At 38.5% G+C, this 17,287-nt stretch overlaps 1 protein-coding gene across 7 annotated transcripts in view; it reads right to left on the bottom strand.

Annotated features, from left to right (window-relative positions):
- LOC121311053 (partitioning defective 3 homolog) overlaps positions 1 to 17,287 on the bottom strand; it is a 358,770-nt gene that overhangs the window by 91,844 nt on the left and 249,639 nt on the right. For all 7 annotated transcript variants that reach the window (XM_041243850.1, XM_041243852.1, XM_041243853.1 and 4 more), the window contains 2 exons: positions 14,620 to 14,847; positions 11,246 to 11,492 (listed from right to left, as the gene is read on the bottom strand). In XM_041243850.1, coding sequence (XP_041099784.1) covers positions 11,246 to 11,492; positions 14,620 to 14,847 — 475 coding nt within the window. The remainder of the gene's footprint in view (positions 1 to 11,245; positions 11,493 to 14,619; positions 14,848 to 17,287) is intronic.

The following is a 17,287-nucleotide window of genomic DNA, read 5'->3' as shown; positions in this document are numbered from 1 at the left end:
CTGGCTTTGAGCTTGCTCTCGGTTGTTGTGTCCTACTTGAATTAAACATGCCTAGAAATGGGAGTTTCTGTGACAGTCTCTCTTGTCAACGAAGCGACATCCAAGTAATTGGGGCTTGCAGTGAATGGAGATAGACATGTCGAGATAAAGAAAGATCAGACTTTATGCTTTTTTTTTTTTTTTTTTTTTTAAATGTGTTTTATTCTCCCATCTTCCCACATAGTCCAGCTTCATTATACATTTGAACTGAAATGTACTTAAGACAGCAGATATGTACTCAACTGCTATTTTTAAACAAATCTCAGTGTTTTGTTTTAGCTACAACTGTTTGCTTATTGTTTGGTTTCTTTTGAGACAAACAAAATGTTAGTTTAAATGTTACAGTTTATTTCCATGGAACACCAGCACTTACGGCTGCCATCTTAGGTCACAGGTCAAAGTGAAGGGTAAATGGTTCATAGCATACTCTCTGAATGTATACTGTTTTATTTTATGACAGAGCTAAGCTTGAACCTGCTAAGCCTGCTGCAGTATAAATCGACCTTGATATCTTTCACTATGTGTGTACTGGGTTTGATCATTTACCAGCAATATATGGGTTCCACTGTAAAAGTGGAAGCCTGCCACTGTCTCAGATGACCTTTTGAAAGCAGGGGATTGGCAAAGACTGCAATAGGTGGAAGTACAACATTATACAGCACTTGCTATCCAACTGATTTTCAGTATTTTCTTCTTTCTACCAAGTTTCCTGATTTGGTTACATCCCTAAAATGCATTTTCTTAACACACTGTATACTGTGCTTTTTAACATGTTCCTTATCTCTAGCTTTAGCAGGCTGATAAAGGCTAATGTAAATGAAGTGAAATAAGATGACCCCATGTGTGTTTCTTATTAAAGTAGAGCCTACAGAATGCAGTTTTAACAGCTGACAGCTTTCCACGAGTACAAGTTATTGGGGCAGGCAGTGAATGGGGGAGGGGTTGACATGTCAATGTAAAAGATCAAACTTGTTTTTAAATGCTTTATTCTCCCATATTCCTACATAATCCAGCTTCTCCATGCATCTGAACTATGCCCTTGACCTGCTAAAAGGGAGAGGGTTTTGCTTTGCCCTGATCAAAACGCAGGCATCGTATTTGACACTTGGGTATTCAGTGTTTATTCTGCTGAAGAAGGAATTGCCGAGGAACATGGAGAAAGGCTGTTTCGGGAGAGCTCCTTCTGTCATGCTCTGCGTTTTCTTTGAGTCAATTTGTAGTCTGCTAAGGTGATGATCATGTCAGAGGATTCCTTTAAAACTCACAGACAGCCCAAGGAAGCACACTAAGGATCAGCTGCTTTTTGATGTTTGGGCTCCCTGTAACAGATCAGTTCAGATAGTATTTCGATGAAAGTGAAAATTAGATACATAAAGAATCCTTTTGTGTAATGAAGGAAAGAAACTCCAATTACCCCCCATCCTTTCTACTAGAGTGAGTGAGCAGTACTGTGCCAAAAACCACAAGAAAACAAAGAATAAAAAGAAAAGGAGAATCCTTTTCCTTGGTGAAAACAACTCTCACTGATAGTTGCATACTGGTTCTCGTCTGTATGACAAACTAAAGCTGTGCAGATAACATTGATCCTCCTGAACCTTAATTAAGTGCCTCCGGAATCTTGGTTTGGTCTTAGAACCAACGGCAGTTTTCACCTTCATGTACAGCAGTACTTATCTACACTGTATCCCTTAAATATATATGTTTGCCATGGGAACGCTTTTTTTAAGTGATAGTCTGTACAGTTAAGCTCTTAAGATTTATTTTAAAGTGCATATTTTATAATGTATTTATTTGTTACAATGTCTGGAGGCACATCAAATACATTGTGAAAATAAATCATTGTTAAATCAAACATTTCGTATGTATATATGAACACGTGTGTATGTTGCATTGTGTATATTCTATATTGAACACTGCCATTTGTGCCTATTAGGATTAAAAATAACATGCTTTGAAACTCGTACAGTCAGCTGAGACTTTAAAGATAAATAACAGTACCTGATTTATTTCGAGGTAAATAAACATGACCCTTGCAGAGGGGGTTATCAGAGTCTCTCACTGAACTATGTACCTCGTTGTTAATCACTCCATTCTGGACAGTTTGGGTCCTACCATCAGTATTTGTCCGAACAAGATCTGAATTAAACGTGCATGTCCACCAACACCTATTACAGAAAATGATGGAGTGTGGCAAAGTGCCCGCCCCTGTGTGTATTTTGTGTTATCTGTTGTGTGTTAATGCTGGTGTATAGTTATTGGTACACAGGGATATAAACGGGTCTGTGTAACACGAGTGTTTAAAATGGATATTTGTATTTAGGCACGAGGATTGCACAGCACTTCACATGCAAGTAAAAAGTAATAATGTAATCAAGTCTTGGTACAGCTGCATAAAAGCTGCATGTTTTCACCCACTTGGGGTTGTGTGTTTGGTGAGTGGAGAACAGGATTGGAGACGGAGGCAATAATAAGTGTAATAATAATAATACTAATAATAATCGTTAAATAGAAGCTCACCGTGTTTTGATTGTATAGTCCGTTTTGTTTGTCATTTTGTTTTGGCGAATGTGCCGTGTCCTGTCTCTTGTTTGTCTTTGCAACCTTTTATTTTCTGCTTGTATAAATTATTAAATGCTGAGCGAGACCATTAGCTCAGCGCCACCAAACTCCACCTCTCTCTCTCTGTTTATTTTCCTGTTTCTGGTCGGACTTCACCCACTCCGGCAGTCTTTGTGACATGGAGCAACGAAGAGCAGTGTGCATCAGTACTCCTCCATGCTGTTCTAAGGTTTTCTGTTAGATAAGATAATGACTTTAGGTGCCCTCCCTCCCCCTTCTAGTACCATATAGTTTCCACTCAATCCTTTTACGTTTGAGTCTATTAAAATTGAATTGTATAAGGCAATCATAAATATATATTCCAACATAGAGATAAAGAATAGAAAGATCAGAGAGTATGAGCCACACAGAGCAGTGCTTATTTTAAATGATTTATATGGGTCTTCTTTCAGCTTGCTTAAGTGACTATAATATTCCCTTTTTCCCCTCAGGATGATCAAAGGTTGCAGCCCATCCTTATTAGCCAAATGACTAGACACGAGCAGACAGAAAAAGGGGAAAAAATACTCTGAATGGAAGCATAAATAACACTGAAAGGTTACTAGCAAATAATCAGTTCCTTTCATTCGCATGTTGCCCTGTGGAGGGTCTCTAGATACCTGTCTGACATTGCTGCTCCTCATAATATATTTATGAATTTGAGTATGTTCAGAGCACTCTGAAAGCCGCTGTGTAAAAGTGTATCCAATTTCAGCTAAACAAGATTTCAAATTTAATTAAGACATTTCCCTCCACAGCAATGGCTAAAGCACAACACTGCAAGACTGCATGCACATAATCATTTCAAATGCAATTACAGTATTGGATTTTAATGGTAATACTACAATATTGTGTTTGTATTGAATTGGCAGTGGAAGACAGTTGGCTAGTTACTGGTCTTTAATTTCCCAGCTGCTGTGCTGCTTTTTGAACAGTTTCTGCATTTAAAAGCATCACAGAAACCCACTCCCTCTGTCTCCTAGTATGGGTAAAGCTAACAGTTAGTGTAGTTACAGAGGTACAGAGTTATCTGTATTGGAACTAATAATAGCAGCAATAATAATAATTCCCTCCAGTCTTCTAGAAGTTTGAGTGACAATACCGGCAAGGCAATTCTTTTAGGGAAAACTAAAAGGTAGGGATTGGAGCGCCAAAGAGCCAATGTTAGATTTTGCAACATGGCTTTTGCATACTTGAAATCTTCAGGTGATGCATATTGTGTCATCACTTCTGTACATATTTTTAAAAGGACTACATTACTGGTAAACTCTGGTTACCTTCATAGGGAAGGTGGATATGCAATATCACGTGACACCATGGTTTTAATGCAGACACTGGATCCTATTTTACACTGTGCAGTACATTCTCCTGTACAAGGTGTTCAGATTCTGTAATTTTTTGGACGTATTTCAATTTCTGTTTACTGCTGCAATATTGTCTTAAAGTTACTTCACACTATATAAATGTGACAAGATATGAGTATTGCTCATGGTTTTACGGTATAGAATCATACCAGCAAGCGCCAAGTGTTTTCAAAGGAGCCAATGCCTATGACTTTAGAGCTTTCCAAATGTTCTTCACAGTTCATTTTAAGGCAGGTAAAAGAAATAATCCAATATGATCTACATTGCAGTCTGGCACTCTAATCCTTGGGCGGTATTACATTATCTATAGGGGAATAAATGCATTCAGTACCCGAGTGAGAGTTGGGAATCACAAGAAGAACACTATAGATTAGTAAGCTGAAGCAGCAAATCTCAGACAGCTTCTAGTGCATTTCAGACACCGTAATAAAGAATATAGTATTACATTGCAATTCTAATGGTCTTCCAAGAAATGTCTCATCACCATACGAGAAGCAGCTACACAAGAGATTAATGCCAGTAGTTGGTTGTTTGCAGTGTTGGCGTTTTCTTGCTGCACACATTTGTTTTGTCAGGCTAGGCTTTTTTAAAATAAGAGTTGGTTTTAGGGAAGTTATTTAACACTCTTACTTAAAAATATACGTCTTTCTGTCTGCAGCACATGCTTTTGAAATCAGTTCAGAGGTTAGAAAGTACTGTTATTAACAGGTGTGGAAATCAGATATAGGTAATATGTACAATAAAGCAAGAATAAAAACGACAATGAAAGTTAGTTATTTCCTGCAAACAAAGGGTGTAAATAAGCCTAATGGAGAGAGAATTAAAACCAGAAATGTACAGTTACAGTACATTATTATAAGGGTTTCTGATTTTAGGTTTTAACTGACACACAGCTAAACTCCCAGTGTAAAACGTGTTTATCCTATAAAGACTGAAAGAACATTACTACTTGGAGACTACTAGCTTGTGTTCGCTTACCCACCACTCATTGTGCTGTATTTTGTTGCATCAGGGGACGTCACACGCAGTCATTTGGTTCTAGCAGTTTTATTGATCCCTCAATTCCAGATCAGTAGTTTTGGACAATGAAGACAGAACTGCGCACTTGGTTAAACTACAAAAAGCCTAACATTTTCTAAATAATAAACAATGAAAAGGGGAATAAACACAGACAAAGAGAAGCATGATTATTATGAGAAACTTGAAATGTGCCTTTGAGTCACAAATCCTGTTTTATCCAGGGATGATTACAATACAGCAGTAACTAATACAAACTCTGTGTGTGCGTGTCTATATATATATATATATATATATATATATATATATATATATATATTATATATATATATATATATATATACACACACATACATACACACACATATACATACACACACACATATATATACACACACAAACAATCCTGAACAAATGAGATTCACATCTCTATATCCCCTCTCCCATGCTGAGCTCTGTCTTTTACAGAGCCTGTTCCATATGATAGTAATCATATCAAATAATGACTCTGTGAGGCTTGCTAGTTATCAGATTCTGAGGGCAGGGCAACACAGTGGATCAGCTTCAGACGGCAGGATGACACAGTGGATTTAACTCGCTTCCTTCACGCAGTGACCAAAAAAAAAACCCATTCCTGATCCGTCACAGTTGCGCAGGTCTCCAGCGAAACAGCAGTGCCTGCCCTAGTTTACTCCAGTGCACACAGCGCACCGAAGAAGCCACCCTGAACGCCAATGGCTCGGAGGATCTGTTTCTCTCTCAGAGTCTCTCTCTCTCAAATTCAAATTCAAAAAATGCTTTAGTCGCATGATGAGCGCTCAGGTACTACCAAAGCTTTTATAATACAAAACAGAAATAATAAAACAGAAAAAAAATTACAGAACATAAACACAAAAACCATTGTCCCCTTCCCTTTGAACAATATCATGCAATATCTAACCAAGATCATGCAGCAGTCTCTTGACACAGGGGTGGTACCGACAGACTGGAAAATTGCAAACGTAATACCGATCCACAAAAAGGGAAACAAAACTGAACCAGGTAACTACAGACCAGTAAGCCTGACTTCTATTATATGCAAACTTATGGAAACTATAATAAGAGCCAAAATGGAAAATTACCTATATGGTAACAGGGTACTGGGAGACAGTCAACATGGTTTTAGGAAAGGGAGATCGTGCCTAACTAACTTGCTTGATTTTTTTGAGGATGCAACATCCATAATGGATAATTGCAAAGCATATGACATGGTTTATTTAGATTTCCAGAAAGCTTTTGACAAAGTCCCGCACAAAAGATTAATTCTCAAACTGAACGCAGTTGGGATTCAGGGAAACACATGTACATGGATTAGGGAGTGGTTAACTTGTAGAAAACAGAAAGTACTGATTAGAGGAAAAACCTCAGAATGGAGTGTGGTAACCAGCGGTGTACCACAGGGATCAGTATTAGGTCCTCTGCTATTCCTAATCTACATTAATGATTTAGATTCTGGTATAATAAGCAAACTTGTTAAATTTGCAGACGACACAAAAGTAGGAGGAGTGGCAAACACTGTTGCAGCAGCAAAGGTCATTCAAAATGATCTAGACAAGATTCAGAACTGGGCAGACACATGGCAAATGACATTTAATAGAGAAAAGTGTAAGGTACTGCACGCAGGAAATAAAAATGTACATTATAAATATCATATGGGAGATATTGAAATTGGAGAAGGAATCTATGAAAAAGACCTAGGAGTTTTTGTTGACTCAGAAATGTCTTCATCTAGACAATGTGGGGAAGCTATAAAAAAGGCTAACAAGATACTCGGATACATTGTGAAAAGTGTTGAATTTAAATCAAGGGAAGTAATGTTAAAACTGTACAATGCACTTGTAAGACCTCATCTTGAATATTGTGTGCAGTTCTGGTCACCTCGCTATAAAAAAGATATTGCTGCTCTAGAAAGAGTGCAAAGAAGAGCGACCAGAATTATTCCGGGCTTAAAAGGCATGTCATATGCAGACAGGCTAAAAGAATTGAATCTGTTCAGTCTTGAACAAAGAAGACTACGTGGCGACCTAATTCAAGCATTCAAAATTCTAAAAGGTATTGACAGTGTCGACGCAAGGGACTTTTTCAGCCTGAAAAAAGAAACAAGGACCAGGGGTCACAAATGGAGTTTAGAAAAAGGGGCATTCAGAACAGAAAATAGGAGACACTTTTATACACAGAGAATTGTGAGGGTCTGGAATCAACTCCCCAGTAATGTTGTTGAAGCTGACACCCTGGGATCCTTCAAGAAGCTGCTTGATGAGATTTTGGGATCAATAAGCTACTAACAACCAAACGAGCAAGATGGGCCGAATGGCCTCCTCTCGTTTGTAAACTTTCTTATGTTCTTATGTTCTTAATACTAATCCTCTTTCCATGGAGAAAGGTTAGGGGGGGGGGGCAGGAACCAATAGTCGTGTATGCATGCGTGTTCATCACTGTCCGTACCACAGCATGTGTCCCTGTCCCTCAGGTTATGGCAGGCAGACTCATACTGTGCTGCTAGATTTGTAGTTTGCTCCTCCTCTCCCAGAAGGATGGGGTTTTTACTTGAATTGGAGAGGAGGTTAAAATCTGCCATTTGGTTTTTAAATTGGGGGATATATCTCTCCCGTATCTCTGTGTATTTTGGGCAGGACAATAGGAAGTGCAGCTCTGTCTCGACCTCTCCCAGATAACAGTGACAGCACAGCCTTTTTTCTTTGGCAATCCAAGTTTTTTTTGTGCCGGCCAGTTTTGATGGCCAGGCTCTGGTCACTGAGTCTGTACTTCGTCAGGATCCATCTATGTTTTGTGTTCTCTCTCTCTCTCTCTCTCTCTCTCTCTCTCTTCTCTCTCTCTCTCTCTCTCTCTCTCTCCTCAAGAGCAAGAGGGCATGCATTCCTTCCACATTAACTTCATTTGTGAAAAACACTCAATCTATCACAAAATGTGATCTGTCTATAATACTTCAAACACAGTTCATAAATTAGCTAGTGGAAAAGGGAGTATTGTTTAGTCAATTAAATGCAAGGTCCTGGGTGCATTTAAAGTAGTAAGCACCCTAAGGCAAAGCTCAGAGGATTTCAACAGACCCAATAGGATCAGTAACTAATGATAGTGATGTGCGTGGCTTTAAGGATCTCCCTGCTATTATAGGATAGTCAGGAGTGTTACTATTATATGCCTCACAAATCTAAGTGTGTGTTTGTCAATGTTTAGTTTTGCAACACAAATGTTACATCAGGTGTTTATATCTCATGAGATAACGCATGGTAACAATATGATAGAGATGCTATTTTATCTTTGGAGTTGTTATTTATATGTTCTTGTTTATCTTGCTGCGTAACTTGCACGCAAATTCTTATTTAGGCAAGCTTGGTTTCCAACTATCCACTTCAGGTCTTTCTATAAATGTGGTAATGCTCTTGGGTACACTACATTTCAAGTACCTTTGTGGATGAAATTCATGACAAACTACATGCAAATGAGTTCACAATGTCTATTAAAAAAAATTAAAAATAAATAAAGGACAACATACCGCTAGGTCCCAAGCCTATCAAATACCTGTAGGTAAGCACATCGTTTCCATGAGTTATTCCCTTAAAGTGTGGAGATTCTTCCGGGGCCCTGAAAGTAATGATTCTGTGCTGAAGTGAAGGCACTATAGCCCCAGGTCTCCAAAGGGAACTGGCTGTGTGCATTGACTTAATGAAGATCCCAGAAAGAAACGCTCTGATTCCCCCTCTCATTTGTTTTTTTTTTTTTTTTTTTTAATTGAAGGCAAGAAGAAACTGCCACATTCTGAGTATTATGTAGGTGCCCAGTTTATGAGCTGTCGGTTTGCATATTTGAGATCTAAAGCCCTTAGGCTAAATGCAGAGAACGCAGAATGTGTCAGTTAAGTGGTAGCTGCAATTTAATGTAATGAAGAAAGATTATCTGCCTGAAAGGGGTAAAAGAATACAAGTTCAAGCACTCGCACCTTCATGACACAGAAAAGAAACCGACACACTGTACATTGAAATGTGTATGTGCGCTACTGTAAATTAACATTCAAGTCTGTACTACATCTGTTGATGCAGGCACCTTGCATATTATATTTCTGTTAACCTAGCTATATGTAGCTATATCAAAACACATATTATACTACTACAGTCATTAGCAAACACATGTACACACACATTATATTGACATTTAGTGCTTTTTTATTAACAACCCCCCTTTTATGTTAAAGAGTAGTGGAACACAAGTTAACATAGATAAGTATTCCTAACCCTGACCTCAGCAACACTTGTCATCTCTGTTGTTCATTACAGAGCTGCTCGCTATGATATGCTAACTAATCCCATTGCATTAATCCATTGGAAACAACCTATTGCAGGAGAACAGCCAAGCAGCTCACTTCAATTTATACAAAATCCAAACAAGCACCAAATCAAAATAATGAATTGCGTTTTTGTTTAATTAGCTTTGCAGCTGCTGTATTAACAAAGACCTATCAAAAGCCTTGCAAATTGGCAATCCAAATCTTCAGATACTTTTCACTGAAGGGATGGCGGATAAGATCTCCTATTCGGGAAATTATTTTATCACAAGAAGAGTGCTTTTATTTAACTTGGTAAGACAATCTAAACACCACGGAAACGTAGACCCTAAATATTAGACACAGCCACTTTGACTGCACTATATAATCTGAACCTATAGATCACCGACAATCATTTGTATTGGCTTACCATTCAAATGGAGTACTCAAAGAGCACAGAGTCGACCTTAGGGTCAATCTCTGTATAACCAAAGATACAGAGTGATTAGACTGAAATCACTGATGTGATATGAGACTTCTAAAACTATCTAATAACCAATCGAAAAGGTTCACATGAGTAAAGAACCACCATGATGCAGATCTTACATTACATTAGATTATATATTGTATTACTACAGTGCTCCCTCGCTATAAGGCTCTCGATTATAACGCGCCTTGGATATAACGCTCCTACATCATGTCCCCCTATACTAGTGATTCATGCAATATTTCTACAGTAGTAAATACAGTACCGGTGTTCAAACTGTAAACAACTTCTCAGTCTAACTTCCGTTTTTGTCTCTCCCTTTTGATACAGTATCTGAACTGAAGAAATGCTGCGCTGGCACTTTATAACACAGACATCTTCAGCATTCGTTTTACATCTAAATAACTATCAGGCCTATTACGTGGTTATCTTTCCTAATGTACTTACTGTTTTGCTGCGAGAGGAGCTGCAGCTTTCTCCAGGAGACGAGACGCTTCAGCTTTGTTTCAGCCCTGCTCCAGCAGCCGAACCTGGGGCGAGCCCATTTCCTCTTCCCCTCTCCCAATCCGCTCTCTTTCTCACACTTGGTTTGCTTGTCTGACTCGTCGAACTGAACTCCCGACAGCCATTTAGCCAGGCTATTTATAGTTTAAAAACTGCTAATTAAAATGAGCCATGAGTGGGAATGTTAACATTTTTTTTTGTAAAAAATATAGCGTTAATTACGCTGTGCTTTATGCATGGTTAATTCATGGAAAGTTACATTTTTGCTTCATTATATGTGCATTACAGAGAGGGAGTTATTTAATTTTGTATTTTAGTCGGATGTGTGTTGTTATGTGCCCACCCCTTTCCCCGTTTAGAACGCTGCGGTTATAACGCTCATATTGTATGTCCCCCGAGAACCGTGCTGTAACAAGGGAGCACTGTATATATAGTTAACTATCTGGTACTTTTTTTGACGTTTAGTGTTCACCTCTGTGAGTCGATGGCAGTGTTTTATATTTAATATAATTCTCTTTCCTTTGGAAGATCACTTATAACCTAGATGTGATCTGAATGACTGTACCTAGTGCTTCCATAAATATTAAATTAAAAAAAGAATTTTCTCAACAATGGTATTTTAGTTTTTTTTTTTTTAGGTGTACCCTAGAGGGTAGCTCATGTGTCTCTTGAACTTACATTAACTGAACAGCAGACTGTAGAGTACTATTATCATGAAATGTGTCCAATTGTTAACAGGTACAGTACTGTATTTCCTCATCAGCCACCAGGACATGCCTCAACCAGTTGTGACTGTTCAAAAGAGACCGATTTCACAACCTCAATGTCTCATGGAGGTGGGTTTACCTGGAATAATGCAATGTCAAGCACGGTACTGAAACAGTATCTCGGGTAGCATGGGGATGAAGCTCTTACCTGAACATGTCTCCAAGGCCTTTCAGCATCCCTCCCTTCTTGGATTTATTCTTGTCCTTGTCTTTGTCACGGTCTTGCTTCTTTTTATCCTTCCCACCCTTGTCCTTCTTCTTGTCTACTTTGGCCTGGCTGCCGTTCACTTGTCTCTCCATGGAGCCTGAGACAGAGCTGGTGCCCAGCGCGAGTTCGCTGGCTGTGGACACCGACTCTCTCCCAGACCTCGAGCTTTCCTCTGTGTCCTCCTCCACTGGAAAGGACAAAACGCAAAAGCAGAGTGAGACTAGATTCTCATACACAAATAAGGGATCTAGGACCTTACATCTCTGTAGAACTGAGTCCTCTGTCTGCTCTGTGAACATTAACGCTCAGTAGATATAGTGTATTTGGAAGATATGGTTTTAGCTCAATGTCTTTGTTTTCCACTTAATTACAATTAAGTTTTGCATAGTTTTATTTTATTATACTACATTACCTTGCATTTTACCAGTGCTAATTGTTTACATATTTGGAATTAGGAAGAACTTGCACCTACAAAAACAGCCAATTACTGAACCACAGAGTACATAATGTATGCCATACAATCAGGGAACCATTGCACTCTGCATTGCATTAAAGCTTGGGTATGGAAAGATTTCAGAACAGGGAGGGGGGCTACGAATGATGAAAACAATTCTGACAGCTTGGAAATCTGTGCAAGATTTTGATTGCCAGTCCATTTACAGTAACACACAGTCCACACGGTCGGGTCATCACAATAAAAGGTGAACCTTGATCCTAAATAAAGAACTTGCTCATGCCCGAGGCATTTTCAAACTTCAGAGGGTTGATATTCAGTGTTTCTATGCTAAGTAACACATGCTGCAAGGCTGTTTGCTTTGAAGGATCTGGCTTCGTCTCTCGAAGATCCCGAGTGGGCCAATCACAGCTCCCTATACAATCATGTAAATGTTATGTGTTTCTAAGGTTTGGTGTTGCTGTAAGTCTTCCTCCAGTGGGTTTGTAGTTGGCTCTCCTGAGGTTCCTAAGGTCTCTTGTCGATGCAATTATCAGTTGCAATTTCAAGTTCTGTTTTTTTTTTTTTCCTTGATGAATTAAATTCAGGTAACAAACATGATGAAACGAATGTATTGAAGTTAGCCGTCACAATATGCAATATGAAACTATTATTCTTATGGCTTTTCCTAATCAAATCCCAACTCCAGTGCCAAAAAAAAAACTAAGTGTGGTTGTGATGTGAGCCGCTGTTCAGATATACAACTGGAATAAAATGAACTTATTTCACCATGGCTGTCAACGTAGTTAATTCTAATAAATGCCGTGCTGATTACATGTTTAAATAAGCAATAAATGAAAAGGTGTTATCAGAACTAAAGCAGCTTTCACACCCAGAAAAGACAGAAAGCCTTATCAAAGGAGGACAGCATGCAGCTACATACATTGTGAATTCCACGTTTAGCACACAAGACGAAGCACGTTATCAGCTAGTGGATGTTTCTCATTATAAAGAAGTGTGGGATTTGTTTTTATAAGTTATCAGTATTTGCTTTTATGTGGTCATCTCAACAGGAAATTACTGAAATGAAGCCTTGCCGTAGAGCTATGTATGACAAGGATACCAGCTGACACTGCAGCTTAATCCTGTTCAGTTATGCAAGGTTTGTTACGGGAAGAGATACAGCAGGCTAACCAGACACCTGTTTTATCATTCAATTTCCAGAATGTTTATCATGACATTAATTGCAGCTACAGCAGCAGCCAGCTCCTCTGTGTTGAACTACATCTGGCAATAAAAACTCATCAGAGATTAGACAACACTGCTAATTTCTCCGGGTCTTAATGATTTTGTCTCCGATAACATGGTACAGATGGTAATCTTGCCTTTCCAGGGGTGTTCTGAGTGTGTGAAAGCAAGCACTTTGCTTGTTAAGATCAAGCACCCACAAAACCCCAATCTGTTACCGCCAGCTCAGAAGAAACAGGGAAGAAGCTCTAATGAGCAATGGTGTATCTGACCACTGCTGTTCAAATACAGTGGATAGCAGAAAAGGAGAAGCATCAAGAATGTCTGGATCGGATGATGTAAGGACTGCTTAAAAATTAAGTTTGCTGCAATTGATAGAATTGAATATTACAGCAAGCTATTGTTTCTATTTTTACATGTTATATATATATATATATATATATATATATATATATCTATATATATATATATATATATAATATATAATATATTTTTGTACATTTTAATTATATATATATATATATATAAGCACATTTTCTACAAGCTTTTTCCATTCCAAAAATGACACAATCAAACCACTACAGTACTCTGCAAACTCTGTGAGCATGTATATAGCACTGGATTTCAAATCTTTATATTGTGTTAAAAATGCAGGCAAGTAATACATGGCAAAACAAATGTTAGTCCTTTTTCATAACATAAAAGGCTAAGTAGTGAAAAGCCGCAAGAAAATAAATACACGATTAAAGCCGTTATTGAACACATACACCCGCTACCCTATGCATTGTCTTTAGTGTAAACATAAAAGCAATTTCTAGCATTTAAAAGTATTTTCCTTCAGAGCCCTGAAAAAACCAAGTTTGTAAACAGGAAATGTCAGTTCATTCACACTGAACCCCCTGGTCCTCAGGCAGCCCCCGGGGAGGTCAGTGATACACTGCAGGATGGTAATCAAGCTCATCTTACAGGGGATTCATTCTCTAGGAGGACTCCTATTGGATGACCCCTTGGAACACAACCAACAATTACTCAAAAATAAAACAGGATAGGCGGTTACAGTAATATAATTTAGTCCAAGTTTGAAGGTACTTGGTTAATATATAATTCAATACTGAATGATATATGTTGTGCTAACACTGTGCAATAATGCAAAATATTGTATTATGTATCAGTGCAAGTGCATGAGTTTCAAAATAGTACGCTGATTGCACTGTGTGTTGATATGACTATCCTATGTGCTGTGTATATATTTCTTATTGAACTCAATTGTATTTATTCTGCATTCAAATTCAGTTTACCAAAATACTATGGGCGGCATGATTTACAATTCCACATGCATACAATTCATGCTACAATTCAATAACAAGGTACTTGTTATTATTCTTACCCCTTGAGCCAAATGGTGTACTGTATTTAGTGCATGTGACGTGTGGAACACATATATTCAGTCGATTCTGCAATGGCTCTGGGATATTTAAATTATAAGCAGATAGAGGTGGAAAAACAACTGCAACTGCATTCTGGGTTGTTATGGTAACCGTGCAACTGAATCATGAAGTACTGGCACCTTCCAAGGTTATTAAAGGAATCCTATTTAAAGAAAACACAGCCAGCACTGTTCTTTAACACTCACAAGTCTCCATTCCCTCATCATCCTCCTCAGCGGCGGGTTTGTCGTAGGACTTGTCAATTGCTGCTCGAAAACTCTCGTTGCAGCCTCTTCCTCGAATTATCCGCGGGCGCGGCCGGTGGAAGGGAACGTCTCCGTTTAGAGTTACCTCGGCGACGGCTGTCTGCAGGCTTTCCAAAGAGCTGGACTTCTTAAGGCCTAATGAAGGGCCCACGTCTCTGGTTGGAGAACCTTGCAAAGAAAACAAATTTTAAAAAAAGTGAATTGTGCTAAAATGTGGAAACCATTTGGGATTCACTTGATGTACATGTATATCATACTAAAGTTGTGCAAAGTGTGCAGTATACCCAATATGTACTGTTGAATTACCCAGTATACACTTGATGCATGCTATATTCCAAAAATTACAGTGCTGCACAAGAAACCCTGCCTGTCCTTGAGGGACTAACTATTAGGAGCAGAGAGGTTCTGAGACACTGGCAATCAATGTGACAATTTGATTCTGCAATGCGGTCTATCATGAAATGGGCCAAGATTAGCCCCATTCCCCCCGCGGAAAACATAATGCCATAATTTGCATTGTATTGTATTCTTTTTTTCCATCCCCAAAAATGCATTTTATCCTGCATAAACAAATACTGTACTGTGTGTGTGTGTAAAGGGGGGGGGGGAATCACATTTTCCCAAACTATTGAGGGGTGTTCAGAAATTCTGCTGGTAAAACCTCTTCTCATCTCCACAGCAGTGACACCATCTGCCAATTCAGATCCCCTAATAATGATCACTGCAAGCAAAACTGAGTTTCACCAGTATGAAGTGTAGACAGGCAATCTTCCCCCAGAGTATCATTGGTTGGGGTATAAACCCGGACCTTGTAAAGCCAGCACTGCTCTGCAAGCCTCACTAATAAATCCTCTTTGTGCCGAATACACTTGGAGGTGTGTTTATAAAACAATATACTCAATATGATTCTTCAGACAGGAAGTCTATGTTCATGACATTTTGTGGCAATGGGATACTTACTGCAAGTCAGGAAACTGTATGCATTTTTGTAGAGGCATGCAATGTTATCTGGTTATAATATTCCATATAGAATACTATGTTTTTGCAGTAACACCAGTTTATGGATCAGCTAAACAATTAATAGTATATAGAAACATCTACGATGATACTTCCGTTTAACATGATATGCAACTTTTGTAATATATCATTAAACTGTTACCATATTCCTTTGAATTTAAGACGCCTTCAAATTTAAGATGCAGGCCAAATTTCCAACCCTCAGTTTGAGGAATAAATAAAACAAACATCAAATAAATTTGCATTTACAAAGATACAACCACAATTACGTATATGGAGGTAGTCTGCGGCCATCTGCTATCACACAGAGCAATACAGTTATGTGCTGCTTCTCATTTCCAGTCGTGATTACTCACACCTGTTTTTCTTCCAGTTTGTGAACTCTTGGTATTGCTTGGCATGTCAAAAAATACAGGGGTCTGACCAGCATTTGTGATCTGTCTAAGCTGGTACTGTTTGCTAGAAATGCTGAAATTGTAAAAGCTCTTCAAATTCCTCAGGAAGCTAATGATGCCTCTTTGAAAATGGCTGCCTGAATGTCATGGATGATTCGAGATCAGGCAGTAACGTTTTGGTTCGTCTTTATTGAAAAGAAAGTCACGTTGCTTCTTGTGTATTCAGGCAGTGATGTCTTTGTTCATATTTTTTCTTGGCCGTCAGTCACATTGCTGTTTGTGTACTCAGGTAGTCACATCTTTTCTTGGTGATTTTAATGCACATACTTTACAAATACAAACTGTACTCAAATTTAAAAAGCAGGCTATTTCTGAGAAGCAATAAAAATGGTTGCAAAAGTGTGTCTTAAATTCAAAGGGATGTGGCATATACAAAAATATTTCTTGCTTGTTGATAAGCATCAAAACCTTGATCACATTTAAAAACTTTTATTAAAACTAAACTGGCCATCGTTTCTGTTAGGAAAGTAAAGCAGAGGTGGGGGTAAGCTGAGGCTGTGCAGATTATAAAGTTTGCGATCTGTAATTGCCAATGTAATGCCTCTTTCACAGAAACATGTTTAAACCAATTATTTATTTACGTCAGAATCAATATGTCTACAAAGCAACAACCTACCTTGGCACCCGTTCTGCAGAAAATAAATAAAAAGTCTGAAAACTAAACAACCTCCTCCGCTCTATAAATATTGCTGATTCTTCACTAAATTTGCTACTCACTTACTATAAATTCTACCAAATGATATTATTAATGAGTGAAAGGGCTATTCGTTTTTGTTTCCTTAATTACTCGTTGTTTGCATAACCTTTTGAAACTATTTACAGTAGAGGGGCTTTTAGGGCCAGTGACAAAACTCTTGGGGGAAACCAAAGCTTCCTTTAGTTTCCTAGTGCTCCATAAAGATCCATTGTTCTGTGAGAAAACTTCTCCAAAAGTCGCTTCGGCCCCAGAGGGAGGCCTGCATTGGGTCTGCCCTGGCTTTCTCAGGGTACAGTAAAACTAATGATGCATTAAAGGAATATGAAATATATTATTGTATTAGGGGTGGTCACGGATAGCTGAAGATGGCTTGCAGAGGGAGTATCCACAAGTGAAGTGACCTCAGGATTTGTTTCAGACCACCTCGGAACCCCCCTTC

This window comes from Polyodon spathula, chromosome 3 (genome assembly GCF_017654505.1).
Source record: "Polyodon spathula isolate WHYD16114869_AA chromosome 3, ASM1765450v1, whole genome shotgun sequence".
NCBI lineage: Eukaryota > Metazoa > Chordata > Actinopteri > Acipenseriformes > Polyodontidae > Polyodon > Polyodon spathula.
This window is presented reverse-complemented; position numbering and strand designations above follow the sequence as displayed.